Source organism: Diadema antillarum, unplaced genomic scaffold (assembly GCF_040938485.1).
Source record: "Diadema antillarum isolate AM-2024a unplaced genomic scaffold, OU_Dant_1.0 scf00000079, whole genome shotgun sequence".
NCBI classification, from domain to species: Eukaryota; Metazoa; Echinodermata; class Echinoidea; order Diadematoida; family Diadematidae; genus Diadema; species Diadema antillarum.
This window is the reverse complement of record NW_027270968.1, coordinates 432,501-451,943: the sequence shown is the minus strand read 5'-3', so window position 1 is coordinate 451,943 and position 19,443 is coordinate 432,501. Positions and strand designations below refer to the sequence as shown.

Below are 19,443 nucleotides of genomic sequence, written 5' to 3'. Positions count from 1 at the left end.
AAAGTTATTATATTCATCTAGTGGTGGCATTCCTCTGAGATACAACAAAGCACCTTCACCTGCAAAAGGTAGCCAATAATTTTCCACTGGATAAAGAATGCTTGCCTCCATATTTATCTCCATTTCCTTGCATTTCATTTTACTCAATGAGCAGGATACATTCTAATCGATTCTCACCTTTATAGCATGCTCCAACGGTGATGGCTGTAGGGTTGTTTGAATGGTGGAGTGGCCAGTCCTCACTGACCCGTGGATCGACCTGGGCCTCACCGTCAATGTAAAGGGTTGCCTGTAGGTCGGAAAATGGTCAAAGTTCAGTCGGCTTCTTCTGATATGATAGACTGTATGTGTACATGCATATTCTAAAATTAGGCTGTCATAATGCAGTTATACTCTAGTATGCAAGACCAAAAGCTCTTTTTCTGTGTTGAGAATAAGTTTTATGCTGTTTACATGTACTTGCTGGCATGCTTAATCAATAATCAGAGACAATGTTAAAAAATATCTGCAAGTTTATCATTGAAAACGTAGCATAATTTAACAGTAGCTCTCAAGGTAATTTTAATTCTTTATGAATTCTTCAAAGTGATCATACACATATATTCATATTGCAACAATCTGTAAAAGAGGTGAGGCTTCTTTTTGGATCAGAATTGTTCAAATATCACAATTTTGTAAAACACAGTCACTTTGTGCAAAGTCTCCACATCTACAAGATCTGTAAGAAAATATCTTAATCACATGAAAAAAAAAAGGGGGCAACCACCCACCCAATGTCCAACCCCGTAAAAAAAAGAACAAATATCAATGTCATGCCCCCCCCCCCCCAAAAAAAAAATCGCAGTATCATATTTTGTGTGGTTCTTTATCCTTTTATTTCAAATTCCTAAACTGTAATAAAAATTTGAAAAATAAGAAAGAAAGAAAAATATATAACAAAAGGAGATCTATACAAGTAAGCTGGAAGAGTATTTTGGAAAACCCCCAGAGGGACACCACAAGGGGTACACAGCCACGCCCAACCCTCCTTTACCTGGAATGAGTCCATGTTGAGGGTATAGCGATGCCACTCCTGGTCGCACACCTGTCTCAGCTTCCAGCGGTACTGGGAGGGGAAGAATCCATCGCCCCCCTCCTGGTGGTAAGTGAAGACCAGCCGGCAGTTGTGGATGTAGATGCCATAATGGTGTCGGTTTGACCCTGGAAGGAGGACATTGATTGCAGGAGATGGAAAAAAGGAGTTGCTTTAAAGGTAAAACTGTGATTCTCAGAACTCCTCAAAATTCATCTCCCATCATTTGGAATTGGCTTGCAATATATCGAACAGGTCTATCATGAAACATGTCTGTCTGACACAGTCTGCCAGGATAATGAGTTGTTTTGGAGTATTTTTAGCTCAAAAGTGAAAAATTATTTAGACCAGAGTACCCAACTTTTATTCCTCAAAAGCCCTCCCAGTTTAGTAGCGGTTAAGTAGAATGTTACATGATGATTTATCATGCCCTAGCATTTATATTTCCCATTGCACGCGATTCATTCTCCCACAGAAGATGGATAGATACTGCTATGGCCTGATTTGTTGATTATTATTCAATAATTGATTATAAAACAAGCAACCACAATCAAATATGTTCTCAGATTTGCAATACTGCTGGTGTACCTTTTTGGCTTATATTCCAGATTTTTGTCAACAGCCAACTGCAGTCATGCCATCAAAGCCTTATTTAAGATGTTTCTTGTGCAAACGTGTCCATCATAGGACAAAAATTGACAAGTTCTGCAGACATACGGAAACTAAGATTTGATGGCAACGGATCCATACATTGTTAATGACAATAACAGGACGAGAAGCTCTCTTCAGCATGTAATCTTTCAGTTTCCACAAAAATATACAAATGTAATTTTATTGGATATGAGGCAAGTATGTCTACATTCTTTTTTTTTTTTTTTTGGGGGGGGGGGGGGGAGGGGGAAGGGCCAAATAAGTTTTGTGAAATTGAAACATGATTGTCATTCTGTTCTCATTTCCTATCCATGCCCAGGGCATTTTTTTCTTGTGGTCAGTGCTCTGAAGAGTGGAGGCATTTGATTCCTCATGTTAATGCAGAGTCTGTGGCTAGTAACTGTGTCAGACAGGTGTTTGCAGTAATTGCATATAGAGAAACGCTGGCAGCGAGATTCCAATGAGAAATATAAAGAGCCAATTTACAATGACAAAAAAAAAAAAAAATGGTTTCTGCTGCTGTTACTAAGTGTTAGAATTTCCAACAAGGCCAGTATGTCTTGTTGAAGTGGGTTTGTTTCATCCCACATGTCGGACGTAGGGCAACATTATCATAACCGCGCATGCTGCTTGTATGGTATGTTTAATGCCCAATCATCATTTACACTGTCTTTACCACCAGAGGGACAGAGTGCAAACTACTGCAAAATACTATAACACAACTTGTAAATTTCTCGATGTATCAGTCTATCTTGGCCTCAGCTGGGTTCTCATAATTTTTCTTCTTGTTTCTTCATACAGTTGCCTTCATTTGCATATCATGGGGGGGGGGGTATGGGAGGACTTTGTGTCTGGAAGAAAGGTATTGCTTTTCTTTAGCTTCATATGGCTTCAAGTCCAAAAACAATGAATATGAGGTAAAAAATATTACAAGATTCAATACATGGTACTGGATTGTATACCTCAAGTGACAAATCTATCAGTTTACTCAATATGAATTCTATCAACTCCCCTAAAACCACACAGAGTTTGTCATCAGAACTTGATGTATCTTTTCTAGATACCGTCTGCCATGTATACAGGTAAGATTTAGCAGAAATGATGATGGAGTGGGGGGGGGGGGGTTAGGTTGGTGAAGGGCAGAAGCCTGAAAGGTTGGATTTTTCCTTTAAGAAATCGAGAGATGGGAGAAGAAGCTCATTTGCTTGGCAAACCGTCAGGTCTTTGTCATTATCGCTCAATTAATTGACGGGGAGAAGGTTAATTACAGTGCAACGTGGAAGCAGCTACTGTGTCTTTATCGCTGCCTTTGAGGGAGGGAAAAAAATTTTGCTGTCGTTAAGAGACGGTTATCGCATCGCTTTCGACCTTCAACACTGACAATCATGTCATCCGTGTCTAGAAGAGCTGCGTTGTATTATCGAATGCTGCATATGTTCAGAAGACGCATCATCGCGGCTGCTAATCTCTCTGCACAGGGATGTGCGGACAGCTGACTGCGACGAACTCAAACATCATTTTATCTATGAGGTCAATGGTGCTTGTCACATGATACGTCTGCTTCTGTTGCTGTCCCTCTTCACTTTGTCATGTAGTAAAATCTATCAACCACATTTGCAGTGGGTGTGTTGAGTGCATGAATGTGAGTGTAAGCTTGATTATACACTTGTCTTACGTGGGAAAACAACTTTCCACACTAGGTCTAAGAATCTAGCCACTGTGACACATGGAGGCCGCTAGTTTTTCCTTGGACTGCAGTTGGGGGGGGGGGGGGAGAAGCTGAGTGGGCAGCTGAAACACTGTAAGATCAAGTCTGAAGGACAGTGGATAACCGCACAAAAATTTCTTGCATGACTACCGTGCATGTAACTTTGGGCTGATGCTATAGGCTCTTAACTATCCCCTTCCCCCTTCCAGTATATCCCCTTCCCTTGACACACGTCAAAAGAATTAGGACGGTGGCAACGCGAAAGTCTGTGTATTACGAAAATCCTAAGTGGGCGTGCAAATGGCTCGGAACAGATTTGATATTGCCGCACACAAAAACATTTAATCTGCAAACGGCTCCCATGTGCAAAGGAAGCGTTACAAATCAAGCACTTTTTACTTTCGTTCTGGCAAGAAAAATACAGACGGGGAAATCAAACGTTAATGCACCCTCATGAATACAGATCGTTACTCTACCACCCCCCTTTCTATTTACAGAATACCAAGGTATGAGACAATGCACTGATTTTAGTTGTGCTTGAATTGAAATTGAAAGCTTTTCTGTCTGTGGAAGTGTTTCTGTGTATGGGGAATTCCAAGCATTCATTTACGTCACATTAGTCTTTAGGGCATGATTACACATTGCTGATTTCCTCGAACCTAAAATCCACTCCTTTTAGAGTTGCAACAAAGCAGAAAGTGCATTCATTAATGATAGATTCCCACACTTCATGACTTTTCATCTTCAACTAGGGAAATGAGATGGAAATGGCATTTGTGAAGTTTGTTCTGTTTGTTTGCTAGCTTGGATTTTTCTAAAAGAAAATCTTGTTGACAAGCTTTCATTCATTCATTTATTTTCCATGTCCAACAGAACTTGTAAATTATACATCTTTTTCCACATAAAACATAAGTACATGTAAGTATCAACATTACAAAATATTAAATTATATTTATGGATAAACAAATGATAGGGTGAGAAAAAAAACCACAAAAAACATTCAGAAGTTTAGAAAATGCAGGAGATAGGGAAGAATGCTGAAGAAGCAAAGCTTTGTAGAGTGCATTCCCCCCAAACGTGGTAAGCTTTCTCATCTACCAATAGGAAAACAAGATTAAAATGACACTTGTCAAGTTTGTTGTTGTTTTCTTGTTTGATATTTCTTTCTCTGGATAAAATCTTGTAGACAACCTGCAGGTTTACTGGTAACAGAAAATAACATTTAAACCGCAGAGATCCCTTCACGTTGTTGATCTCAAGTTTTGACAACTCAACACAGAGCAAAGTTAATAAGGCCCCTATATGTCCATGGCTAAAAATCCCACATGCCTACAGTGAACATATAGTTAAAGTTCATAGATAATCGATTAGCTACACATTCTTCTCTGACCACTCTCACTGGTCCGTTCCTGACATATAAAAGTTGTTACCCTCACTACGACCCTCTGCCTTTCCATGACAATTATAAAATACCTACTCAAGACCCCAGGAGATACAAATAACGTGAATAATGATCTACCAATGAGATCTACTTCCTGTTGAGATCTACTGGATGGAACTTAACGACAGTAAAAGAAAAAAAAAAAGCAGAGCACTTGGTGTGAGAAAAGGCTGCAAAGCTTCGACATCTTGTAATGGGGAAGCTTGTTAATATTTCAGAACAGCTGCTCCGTCATCGGCGCTGATCGCATCAAGATGTACTTGAGATGCTGAGTGGATGCTGGGGTTGGTAGCTATGATGGAAGAACACACTCTAAGGATTTTGGAAGCAGATGGTTGGTGACTTAAAACACACACACACAGAAATAGAGGTCAAGGGTGACATCATTAAAGGAGAATTCACCCCGTGAGCATCAGTCATTTTGAATAGCTGTAGCAGAAATAGGGGGCTTGAGCAGCTGACATGGAAAACTGTAGCAAAATTAGACACAGATACTGGTCAAAGTTCTGACCATCTTCATTTTACAGTATGTGCTATATTTTTATTACCTACATAAGACATATCATTGGCTAGAGACTGTTACTTATTTTAAGTCTTTTGTTGTTGTTGTTGTTGTGATGCTTGCTGCACAAGAGTTATATCCAACATGTAACATAGATGACTTTTCCATAGCAGCACATAGCATGCTGATCTACATGTCTGAAATATAATCTATAATCTAAAGTGTTCAGAAATATGCTGCATTTTTATCTCCCATCACCCACAGTACAGCCAGATTTATTCATGTCATTACCTTTTTTTTTAAACCAAACTTTCTCCCTGAGAGAACAATTACATAGAGAAGGTGTGATTAAACGTCTATCGTTGCAACGATTTGTTTAAGTGTTATTGCTCTATTACAGCAAAGCGTCAAAACAACATCGTTCTCGAATGCGGCAAACAGCTTGTCGATACAGCATTGCCAGCAAAACTGATGGAAAGTGATAAGGTTAATGCTTGTGAAGTGAGGTTAGCATCACGAAACAATGTGAAATGGATGTCGACGGCGAAATCACACGCTGCAGGCAAAATGGATGAATTCATCAAACACATGGGCTTAATTGATGATCACATGACTACAGATAATTGCAGAAGGCGGCAGTAGATGGTTGGAAGACCCAAAGAAACTCAGGAAAGATACATTCAGGACTGCCATTTCTACCAAGCAAGAAATTTCAGAAGAGGTAAAGAAAAAAAAACCCCGCAACAACAACAACAAAACCTGTGCATTGAAGCAGAGCCTGTCTTGTGAATATACTGTGATTCCAATTGTTGAGATCGACGCAAATAACTGTCTCTCATAAATTCTTCCACAAATAAGGAAACAAGGGAATAAAAACAACAACTAGGAGGCACGAGACAAGCTATTGACAGACTTTTCTACACAATACAAAAAAAGAGACTGGCACTCGCCCATCACCGCCGGACGAACTCTCCCAGCTAAACGCATCACTTCCTTAAAAGTGACAGAAACCAGCCTGCTGGTATGCTGGTTACGTAATACGAGGTTGAGGCACTTTTGGGTCATGTGAATACCTCGCAGATATTCAGAGAATCAAAGAAGATGAAAAGTCTGGCAGGTTGAAAATGTGCTTTGCTTTGTTTTGTTGTTCTACAGCACCGAATTTATCCCAGGAAATAAAAACAAACCACCTCTTCTTTCTACGGTGTATACACTTTTCATCACAAATCCTACACCATACCTTCTTTACAACTAGAAAAAGAATAAGAGCAAGCATTACAGATTTCGCTTGCAATTTTACGATACGCCTGAATCAGAAAAATATTGAAGTAGCTCAATTCTTTCTTTTTAGGATAAACCGTTTCAATTTCCATGAAATTTCACTGCAACTGCTTTAGTACTGTACAGCCTCTTGGTGAGGCCAGGACTGAGCAAGTTAGAAGGAGATTAGTCTTTATTCGTTCCAACACATTGTTCATTGCAGATTGATGAATTCTGAAGGTTTGTCACGGCAGTAAACCTTTGAGATGACGTGTTGGAACTTCAGTTCTCGGGAAGAAAAAAATGTGAACTGAGATTTACTGTTGATATTTGATTACTGGGAGTCAAGTATCAAGATCTGAGTGTTGAGTTCAGAGTACAGTAAAATGTCAGTTGAACACTGTGGGCACTCACTGTAGTATGAAGAACTCCTGACATAAGTCAAGAAGGAACGTTCTCCTGTGTTATTCAAGAATTGGTCAGAGAGTATACTGCATATTTTTGCCAAATATACAGCCGTGTTGAGATTTTTTTTCTATAATTTTTGAAGTCAAAGTGAAAGTGAAACGTCACTGTGCCAACGTACGAATCTATTTCACACACTTCTCCAACTGCATTCTAGAGAGAAGAAAAGTGACAACTTAAAAACTTCCTTGTCGCATTGTTGCAAATTTTTCTGACGTTGCGGATGGTCCTGAGTCACCGTGATGAAAATACAGGAAATCAAACATGGCAGATGAAGAGCACGGAACATTTAACTGGCACTGTTGTTGGTGCAAACCACAATGTTTACTGCCAAATGATAAACTTGTATATTGGGGTCGGTGTACTTCACTACCTATTGTGACACGAACTGTCGGTAGCTAAATATCATGAGTGGTGTGAGGTGAAGCAGTGTGTGTATTACCTCCAACAGTAATCTCTCTCAAAAACGCATCCACCAGAAGACTTTTTTTTTTTTTTGGCCCTATAAGATTAGAGAAGAAATGGCAGGAAAATTGTAGGGCAAATATTGTGGGTGTAATGCCAAAAGGGGTTGTTTGTTTGCTCCGTTGGGGCATGTAAATGTTTTTAAGGGCCTTCTGCCGATGACACTATCATGTTGGCAGCGTAGGGAGGGGGGATTACAAGATTACAGGCACTCTGCGTCTGGTCGGAATCCTCGGCAATCCCGTTCCCATGGACACAACATCCCCTCCCCGGTGAATGTGAAGTCAACAGACCATGGTAAATTCTTCCCATCTGCGCGCTTACCCATCCCCCATTTTGGGAGCTGGTGCTTAGAAAGAGGCGAGCGTGAAAAGAAAGGAGAAAGAAGAGGATAATGAGTAGGAGGAGGAGGAGGAGGGGAGGTGGTGGAGGAGGGGAAGAGGGGAGGAGGAGGAGTGGGGGAGGAATTATAAAACAGTTTTATGCAACTGAAAAGTGGGCCAACCAGATGTGATTATATGCTGGCTAACATGTGTGACAAAGCTCTGGTTGGGTGGGGGTTCATCTCCCCTTCCCTTCCCTTTCCCTTCCCCCTCCCCCCCCCCCCCCCCCTCCCAATTAAGGAAAAGTAGAACAAAGAGTCTAAGAACTTCATTTGGTCCAGGTGAGCACCATATGTTGAGGCTTACTCTGTGGTTTGACTGTAACAAAAAAAAACAACACTCCTGAAAACGACCTAACATACAGAGCCAGGTTTCGTCAGTGTCACGGGAGCAAAACAATGCAGGAAGTTGGGATGTTTCTCAAAGTGGCAACTCGGGTCAAGATGGCCTTAAAGCCTGACAGCTGATGAAAAATGATTAGAACAAGAAAGACGTATCTATTCACTACCTTTCAATTGCATGACAGCTGACGGAAAATGATTAGAGCAAGAAAGAAGTATATTCACATCTTTTCAATTGCAGTCAGTCTTTAGAAGACAATGTTAATGGAAACACTCCACATGTGGGTAAAATATGCACACACACGAAAAAAAATAGTAAAAAGAAAAAGAATGAAATCAAGCGAGACAGAGAATACTGGATTATTTTAAATCTCTGGGCATAAAGAAACAAATGAGAGGAATTAAAAAAAGATACAAAAATAAAACCATAAGAGTGGGTAATGGGTAGTGCACAAAAAAAAAAAAATTATATGAGCCTTGATGTCAGACTATTCCACACCTGACAGACATCGGTCTTTCATTGGGCGGAAGCTTGTGGGGGAAATGACTGGCTTTTTTTAATGCCAAAACTGTGTCGCCCATCTCATTAAACAAAAAACACACTACACCAAACATGCAACTGAAAAGACAACACACATGTGAACATTTGTGTGTGTGTGTTTATGTGTGTGTCATGCATGTTTGTGTAGACAATTTATATCCCTTCTATTCATCAAGTTTTCAACATGGGAGACATGTTTCTGCACAAACCAAATATGATCTGATTCAGAGGACGACCCAACGTGTTTCAGGAAGTGACAAATTGCCACGATGCACGGTGGGCAGATTGCGGGAATCCCTTTAGAGCTAAAAGCTAAAAGCACGAACACGTTTTTCTTGTCGATATCCGGCTGATTTACAGCTCCCCTCCAAGAGAGCAACACCCTGTGAAGTAATGCACAAATCAGTATGGCCTCACCCCACACCCCCCCCCCCCTCCGACGTGGCAGGATCTCACTAGCTGTAAATCACAACAGAGATTTCATCGGCACTCGAATGTGCTCGAAAGTTTTACAGCTTAATTGCCCGCTGCATTGATTCGGTAAATGTCACCTGTAGACAGACACAAGTCTAGGAAGTGATTCGTTTGCATTGGTAGCTTTACCCCTGCTGTACGGCAGACGAGTCAATTTCTTATTCAAAAGGGCCCCCCCCCCCAAAAGATCCTTATTACAATTCAACCCCCCTCCCCGACCACTTTGCGCACTCCATGTTTCCGACATTTTCAGGGGAGATTTGGGGATGTCCACACCCAGACACCGACGTTGCCAAAAATAGTGGAGGGCCGCCGAGTTGACAGCTGGGCAAAGTCACGTTGGACGTGCGTAACTTGAGAGTCACGTTTGAACCAAACTTTGCGGCATAGCATGCCTACCCGAGGGGCAGGAGTCAGCAATACCGTATTGCCCTTTCATCCACTTATATCAACTTATATCAATCTATGAATCACAAAATCTATGTGCATTTATACTGCTGTGCTGCAAGAGCTCCTAATTTAACCTGTAATGTACAATTAAATAAAAGGAGCTGTTTGGTTTATCTTTTTAAAGTCCTAATTCAAATTTTGCTATGGCTTGGAATTTCGTACTACAGGCATAGGAGTGGATTTTGTTTTCTATTTGGGTATGTGTGTGAGTGTGTTATGTGTTTGCTACTTTGGTGTATTGTAAAATTGGAGAGAGTTTGGAAAGTTGAAAATCTAAGACTTTTGAAGACCAACTCCACTTCAAAGCATCCCAAAAGACATTTATCATTATGAGGGACCACAATTGCTGGCCACATTCTCTCCAATCCCCCCAAATACACCCCTTTCCAATTCTGATAGTCCCATTTGATGCTGCCTGATGTTGGGAGCCAGTCTACTTTCTCACCTTTGCTGTCTGTCTTGCAGAGGATGTACTCCTGCTCGCCGCCGACCACGTTGTGGTGTTTCATCCAGAAGGAGATGGAGAAGCGCTCCGTCAGGTTGTCGGGCGGGGCAAACTGGGAGGGAACGATGACCGCATCCTGCACCCCGTCAAACTGGTAGATTTGGTCGCTCTCATTGCCTGTGTCCGTGGTCAGCTTCTTGGTCCACTGCTCGCCAGCGTTGGGGCGGGGAAGAAGATCGTAGCTACCCGCCTCGGCATCTGGGTATCAAAAATGATTCATTTCATACAATGAAAGGTCAGAGGTCAAAAACAAGGACATAGTTGTTGTTTCTTTTTCATCAAAATCTTAATGTTTGAATGATGACAAGCATTTAATGTTGTTTCTTTGCATTTGTTTTACAGTCACTTGTCCAATTTCAAAGTGACCTGCTGGTGTCTGGCCACTTCTAACATTTGCTACTGTTGCTCACTTTCAATCTGATCATGACAGTCATGCATTAGAATCATCACGGAATCATCAAAAACCTTTTACGAAATGAGGTGTTATATGAGACACACAGCAATCTTAATGTAATTTGTTGGACTTTGTTCATATCACATCTCATCTCATCTGTCAGAACTTCTAGCCAGTGTCCAAAAACTGTCCAATTGACAATTAATAGCCTGTCTAACTGAGCAATACAATGTGATGAAAAAAAGAAGATTCATTCTTCCCTTGTAACTCAATCTTCTTTGACTTTTATCAAATAGTCATGACATATTGATGCATTAATGCAACTGAGTCCATGCCAACATTCAGACATGCCACAGCCAACTTGATACCAGTTACAAGAATTGCACTTCTACACATAAAAAAAGGAAGAATCATTATCATCATAATAAATCAAATTTCATCTGCAAATGGGAATGGCCTTTTCAAGAGCTTATCAGTGTCTGGCTTGCCAAATCCCTTCACTTCCACAAAGTTGAAACAGTCATTCATGGTCAGCGAGGTTATGGCCAGACAACGTTCAACAACCTGCGGATTCGTCCGTCAGGAAAATGCACATCTGATAAAGATTTCTTTACTGTTCGAGTCTCACTGACAAAATTTCGAAAAGAAAAATCCATCTCAATTTAACAACATCTCAATCTGCCCTCTTCTAGTCATTCACCTGTTTGTACACATATTTCCATGAGTTTGATTCATATAAAAATAGCTTTCAAAAAGTTACACACAAAAACATATATGTGTCATTTCAATAGGGGGTGGGGTGATGTTTTACAAAATAATAAAAAAAAATAAGGTATGCCACTGATTTTCCCATTAAGTTTTATTCAATTTCCAAAAAAAAAAAAATCACTAAGAGTTGTATTCAAAATTGAAAGAAAAATTCCTTTGTCACTTATCTTACTTGCATATCAATGGCTACTTGAAAATGTCTGCCACAATTTTCATTTTCATTTTTCAGTACTCACTGCATAATGTGCGCTGGGACTGGGTGGAGTACGTCTCTCGGTCGCAGCCAAACCCGATGTGGTCAGTCTGCAGCGCCACGGTGGTCATCAGCGAGGAGCTGTTGCAGGCGAGGCGGCCGCACATGTCCAGGTAGGCCCTGGGTGCCAGCTGGACGGACCGCGAGCCTGGCGGGTACTCCATGCGCTTGGGCACCCCCTTCCATCCGGGCTGGCACTCTTGCGACACGTGGATGTTGACGGGCACCGTGTCGCTGCACAGGCCGCTGCAGTCGCATGACTGAACGTGGAGGGTGTAGGTGGGGCCGCCCTCTGATGTCAGTGGCTCAACGGCAGAAAGACGACCTGCAAGAACGACAAAAACATCACGCTGATTAACTCTTCTTACCAAGCAAAACTGAATTTCATAATCACAAGCATTTTCTGACCTCAGAAAAAAAATAAGTTACAGTGTAAAGGCCATGTTCACATTTGTAACAACTATTTGTGAATTCATACACACGTCTTCAAAATGTTTGAGTGTTACCCTGCCTGAGAGGTATCTAATCAGTGTAGCAGAAGGATTCAGAGGTTTCTAGACCATGAGTGAAGGGAAGGAGAGATTCATTGTTATAAAAGAAAAATATGCCAGTCACTCCTTCAAATTCCTAGACATCAGCAAAAGAGCGAATCATCCATGCAAACTAAGAAATGTCTTGCTAGTCGGCTTATCAGGTTGGAAAAGATGGTTACAAAAACACAGTATCGACTACATAACTGGAGGAAATATTTCAGAAAGCCAGGAAGAGGCTTAATTCTTCTTCTTCTTCTTTTTTTCACCATGTTTGCATAATTGAGATGAATACACATGTTTCCACCTCATTCGGTTGACAGCGTGGGTTGACACATTAAGCGCACCGACTATCAAATAAAAAACGGTGACAAACTTTTTTTTTTTTGGATGGATTTCGACACCTGAGGGTGGCCAGGAATTGACCAAGGTGATGTCCCCATCTCCATGACAGCACATCAAAATGACATCCCCCCCCCCCCTCTATCTCAGGAAGGGTAGCACTGACAAGGCAATTTTTAGACATTGTAGCAGAGCTCTATATATACAGCATCATCATTAGTGAGATGATTCTGAGAGCAAATTTTGCTCCGAGGATGCGGACAAACTTGATCTCGGAAAGAGAATGCTCTCCCTTGATGAGCCAAGATGAAGATGGATGATGGTGGTTTGGGGGTAGAGAAATCTTTCTCATGTATCATTTAAGTAACTCATCCATGACAACTCATACCATACCTTTCAAAGTACAGAATATTCTCTCATGAGCCCAGAAAAATATATATATTATAAGATGGCAAACAAATAGATGAGTATATTACATTATTTTGACTCCTCCTTGTTCAGCATGAATACATTTTTTGTTCTTCATCACGCTTTATCTAGGACTCTGCCTTTGAACAAAACATCATCCTTACCAAATCACCATGGTCTCTCACATGAGACTGCTCTAAGTTAATGCACATCAGTGCCCTGGATATTGATGCTAATTCATGCCTGTGCTTTTAATCCAAAAATGTAAATGTTTCTTCCTTTTTAATGCACAGAGAAATACATATTAAAACTAGTTTCATGTGGAATGACTAAAGACCTCTCTGAATGATTTAGAGGCCTGTATATATCATTGATATACACTAACATAGATTCATGTCTTTTCCTTTGTGCTGTAACTTCACATAAAAGGGAGAATTTTTTACATATTCAATTTTTCACGATAAATCAATTCACCGAAGCTCCTATGGTTTTCAACTTGCTATGCAGTGATTCATCACCAGCAATATGATACGTCTATATCCATAAAACCTAGTAGAGAAAATATTCACACATTTTCTATTTCAAGTCAGAAACTCTCACTGCACAAATGCACTAAAATGTTTCATACTACAAGTTGTCTGTTTTCAATTTTTTGCAATGACTTTGTTTAAATAGTTGCCCTTCTTTTTTTTTTTTTTTTGCATATTCTTACAGGCATATTCTTGCAGCTGGTGAACGCATCTCTTTTTTCCATCTTCCAAAAGATACCATCAATGGCATAAATCCCAGCGATTAATCAAACAATTCAATCAATTGTGGTATTTGATAGTTCTTCAACCACCTCTCTAAAAGGGCCCGGGAGAATTAACCCTAACAGGTTTAAGAAATTGAATTCTTCCAATAAAATACAGCTCAAGTTCTCCACAGCTCTTTTCATCACAGACTAATTTAGATTAGCCTTAGGTCAAGCCTCCACACAGTATGCAGCTAATGAAAACTGACTTTGGGCATACTTCAACACAGTCTCAACATTCAGACCTAAGCTTATTGTTGCAGTTGTTAAAAAGAGCCTGGAATAGTTCAAATAAAATTAAAAAAAAAATAATTGTTTGCATTTCAGATAAAGCAGCTAATATCCAAATTTAGTCTGATGCAATATTGGGTTGATACTGATCTAACTGAAAATAATTGATTGGGATTGACTTTATTATGAAATTACTAAATGGCAGCTGGCAAATGAGATGAATAAAAAAAAAGACAATACACAACACACAGGCTATGACTAAGACTACTTGTCATGACAACAATGTGGATTCAGATGACACCTTTAATGCAATGGGACATATTCCAACTCATAATCTGATTGATATACAAATTTTGGATGATCCATTTAATATACACTCATAATTCTGAACCAAAACAGTCTGGTCACTAGAAGGTGAAAGGGAAATTAAAGTAAAGAGCCACTTCACAGTTAAAGTGACACTGGAGAATGTAATTTGATAAGCAAGCAAGAAAACAGAAAGGCAGAATTTAGCTTGGATGATAAAAAGAAAAAATCAGTGGATCAGTACCATTTAACATATTTTCATGAAACGCAATAATGGGTATAACCACATATGCAAATTAGATAAGGGTGTGATGTCATATGTTAATAATTCTGTCATGGGTTTGTGAAACCAATAGAGTTCACATTTTAGATCAATGACTGTATTAACCATTTATCCTCACTAAGTCATCATCCATATCACTGTAACTCTCTACTAGGCTGATGTAAAAGTTACAATTACTTCTCTCTTATTTCTTCTTCTCTAGTTACAAATATTATCCAAGAAGAATTCAAAGAACTGTTCAATATTTTGATAGTAATTACTGAAAAAGAGAGAAAACTCCTGCAGGGTGAAAAAAGGACTGACACTGGAGGCTGCCTGGGGAGGGGGGGGGGGGGGTAAGTACTGTTAGTATCTCCACACAAATGAATGTGGATAAATCATGTGTCATACATACCAAAGGAATGCACAGAATTGCTTCACGATGTACATGTGACTTTTTGCCTCTGACAAATATACATGGATGCTACTTATAACTGTAATTACACATCCTTCCACAGATGGAACCTTCCTGGCTAATCTCTTAATCTAAGTTCTATGTACTGCTAATGCTCCTCCAACACACTTTGGACTGTCAGTGAGTTATCAAGGTATCATTCTCACGACTGTTCTGGCAAGGGTACAGCTGCTTTATGCCAAAGGCCCAATCAACTGGCACCTTGACAGGGCAAGTCTGTAATCTCTCGTACATGTCGAATCCACCCATTATCTCTCTAGTAGCAGTCATTAACAAATTACAACTCTTTGGCAATGCCTGGTATACATTGCCAAGTGGAAGGAGGGTGAAGCATCTGACAGTTAGTCTTGACAAACTAGATGCATTAATGCACCGCGAGATTAACTAGGATGTTTATTGAGAGAGAAACTACTTGGCATGTGAACTGGAAGGTATCCCACAAGCATTTTTACCTCAACTGGAACTAACCATGACAAATCCACTTCCATGAATTTTTAGAAAAAAATGTCACATTGTACCCACTTCTGCTCCTACTTTTACACTTCCTCACACACAATTTTGTTTCCTTTCAAGTTATCATTACAAATCATCAAATACAGTCAAAGTAAATATCTTGATATAATCTTGTCAAACAGTAATAACACAGACAAATTCAGTGCTCTGCCATTAAAAGCAACAATATACAGGACTTGAGTGACACTGGAGCACTAAAAGGGTCTGCATAATAAAGACTATTCACAAGAACAGACTTAGTCAACACAATTTCCATCTCAACTTCATCTGATGGGGAAGATACGGTCCTCTTACCGGACCTAAAAGCAACAAGTTCAACCTACAAGGAGGATGCAAACATCGCCACGACAACAAGCCACGAAGAGGGGTGGGGGGAGGGGATGGGAGGGGAAGGGTAGGAACAAACTCGCCATACATCTAAAGACACATTGTTTGGGCAAAGACCCACTTTCTGTCCAAGTACCCCAACGTCTCTTTGCGTATCAGCCACTAAGTAAATATCACGCTCCCACTTCAAGTCCGGTGGCTAGACGATTTTCTCCTTCGATATTTTTTTTTTTTTTTCTTCATTACTGCATCTTCCCCCCTCCAGCGTCCATTTACTTGTCAATCTTCAAACTCTTCTATCTCTATATAATCTGATGATATGCTCGCATTAGAAAATAAAGAGAGGAGTGTTAGGAAGTTGGTGTTTGATCTTATGCATTCTCTCTTGATAGATGCATAAAACACTGTACTATGTGTATGTGTATGTGTATATATGTGAGTGTGCATATATATATATATATATATATATATATATATATATATATGCTATTGGTATATATATACTCACATATATGGAAGTCAAATCCAAGATATACTTTTATACAAACAATGCTTCCACAAATACTTCCCTCAACACATCAAAGTAAGATTTCAATGACAGCAGTTTCTTTTGCCTCTTTTATTTGTTCCTCTACTAAAGCACACAAACAAATTTTGTCACAAGGAACTTGCTCTATCATAGCTTCACCTTCATAGCTGGATTGCTGTACTTGAATTTCCAGTTGTTATTATGTTTTTCTACCACCATACTTCCTTCTTCCGTTTATTCCCTGCATAACAATTTTAACTGTCAGACTCACATGCTCTGCCACGCACGACCTTTCCAATTTTTTTTTTTTTTTCATGAGTTGCAGATATTAACTCTGCATGCAGATACGTAAGTGTAGAGATGCATGTGTGGTAAGTGCATGTATGTGTGTGTGTGTGTGTGTGTGTTGCATATATGCGTATGTGTATATGCATGTGCATATATATGTGCATTTATGTGTGTGTGTGTGTGTGTGTGTGTGTATGTATGTACATTATATGTGTGAGTATGTGAGTGTGTGTGTGTATATATAGGCCCTACATATATATATATATAGGCCTATATACATATATCTCGATATACATATTTGTCTGTGTGTGCGTGTGTATGTGTGTATCCAAAATCTCTACCCTCCCCAAGTGTTTGTCCGTCACAGCCAATTTCTGAATCAATGACTCTACCCCCGAACCTGTCCTTGACTAGAACAGGACACTACGGCCGACCTTCCCCGTTCCCGACCTCTCTCCTCTCCCCCGAAACACAGCTCCTCGGTGTCACAATCAATCAACGAATCGTCTGCACCACGATCGGCGCAATTACTCGAGAGCATCATTTTTTTTTTCTCCATATGCCTTCGCGAAAGCAGGATACTTTAATTGGCCAGTTCTGCACCTTCTTTCTTTGAAAATCTTGTGATAACACCAAAGGATTATATGAAATACATTATAAAACATATATTTGTACTTCATTTATCATAATCTATAAAAATTCATTTATTCCTGCATATTTGTATACTATGTTCCTATCTACCCATGCTGTTACAATACATTGACATTCATCATCGCATCGTTATCTAGATCTATCCATCAATTGCTGCAGCCAGTGTTTACAGGCTAATATGCTGTTTTATCCATTCAAGCTCATCGAATTCGTGGTTGATGCAGTCATACTTCACTTACTTGTAAATTTTGATTATTCAGTGAAAAGCTACTCTTATTCTGAAGAGTTATTTTGACATTGCTCTCACATTTAGTTGACTGTCTTACACAATAAATGTTATGATAAAAAAGATTGAACCAGAATATCTCTGAGCCGGTGCAAACAACCTGTAAAAGTTGTGTAATGTCCAGATTGCTATTAAAATCAAGAGTCAATTCCATGAAAATATATCATTAACTGAGAAATTCACTGGAAAACAAAATCTTTCATATATTGAGACGGATTGAGTCCTCAAAATAAAGAAGGCAAGAAAAAAACAGATGATTCAAAACTATTGGGCCTCAAGTTAATCACTGAGAACAACTCCTTTGAGTGCAAACAACCGTTCCCATGGCAACCATCAACGAGCAAGAGGACCTGGCAGAAGGACTCTCGTACGAGAGGCGAAGAGTTCATTGCCCTTGTGGAGAAGGCATTCCTTTCGAAAAGTGCACACAAAGGTGTGTTTAAATGCATCCGCGGCTCTTGGTTGGGGAGTTTGTTCTGTCTCCTAAACGCTTCTCCGAGGCCCGTATCTGGTCCACTTCGGCTCCGGTTACACGGGCAATGTCGCAAAGAATGCACGCCTGCGCTCTGTCAACATCAACACCACGCCTTTCACGGGTCCAACGTGAGCCCCGACTTTACGCTTTATCACATAACGTACACCTCATGTGAGATGTCAATGGGATGTGTGTGTCAATTTTCCCCGCAAATCAGGCAAATGGAAGTCTGTGATATTTGCCTTTCTACTGGTTGCAAGCATCGATGGCATGAAAAAGAAAGAAGGGAAATGAATGGGCATGAAGGAATATTCTTAAATCAATTCTGCAACTGCAAGCTACAAAATCTGCTGGGGAAATTATGCTGTAATTGCAACCTGAGTAGTGATGCTGTAATCTTATTCACAAGGACTATTCTACATTAAAAAAATAAGAGGCACTGTTCCCTTCCCGTAGGGTTGATGGCATAGAAACAAGTGTTTCGATGTAATGAAGAGTATCGCCCATGGGGAAGCGCTCTGCTTGCATGGCGGAGCTTAAAGCCTCTGTGTGCAAGGGTGTCACATTACACTGTCAGTACATATACAACATGCTAGTCACGAATGTTTTGCTTGGCATGCAGTTAAGACACCTCTCTGTGAGCATTACGGGCAAAATCTGAGCTTCATATCACATAATCGCACAGAAAGTTATAATATTTTCTTTTAAAGTGAATATATATTAAATATTTAAGTTCATCATACTCTACCAAAATCTTACACATTCATCTCTCTCCTTTGACCATTAGACAAGGGATCTCTATGCCTTATAGCAGCTGTATTGTGGGTGGTATAAAAAAACTGTCAAATTGAGCGGCATTTACGTCGCAAATGGTTTTAATCCCCTTGAACTGGCATGAAATTCTTGTTTTGTATTTGGTTACATAAGATTTTACACTGAACAGAACTGAAATTCCATAAAGCATAGCTTGCTTGTTACATGCATCCCATTACGCCAATAAAATTTCAAAAGCAGGGATGCTGTAGTATTCTTTAGTGAGGTAATGAAGAGATTTGTATTTGATATTAGTTACGTTCAGACGGTCGTCCTTAACTTTGAGGATAAGCTCATAGTAAGTATAGGGCACCAAATGTCACATGCTCTTTTTCATCACAAAATGGCTGTTTCGTGACAAAATTGTCTTTTTGATGACACGTGACGGCATGACAATTTTTCAACAAAATTGTCATTTTGTAAACATTTTGTGATGAGATTGATGTCGTTACTTGTCAACAAAAAAACAATTTCGTCACAAAAAGTTGATTTTGTTGCAAAAGAGACCATGTGACACTGGGCACCCCATACTCAACTATGA

At 39.8% G+C, this 19,443-nt stretch overlaps 1 protein-coding gene across 1 annotated transcript in view; it reads right to left on the bottom strand.

The window, feature by feature from the left end:
• The window catches only part of LOC139717663 (calsyntenin-1-like), a 79,502-nt gene that overhangs the window by 12,639 nt on the left and 47,420 nt on the right, over positions 1 to 19,443 (bottom strand). Inside the window, exons 3-6 of the mRNA XM_071629169.1 lie at positions 11,657 to 11,998; positions 10,199 to 10,456; positions 1,034 to 1,200; positions 178 to 289 (exon numbers count right to left, since the gene is read on the bottom strand). Coding sequence (XP_071485270.1) covers positions 178 to 289; positions 1,034 to 1,200; positions 10,199 to 10,456; positions 11,657 to 11,998 — 879 coding nt within the window. The remainder of the gene's footprint in view (positions 1 to 177; positions 290 to 1,033; positions 1,201 to 10,198; positions 10,457 to 11,656; positions 11,999 to 19,443) is intronic.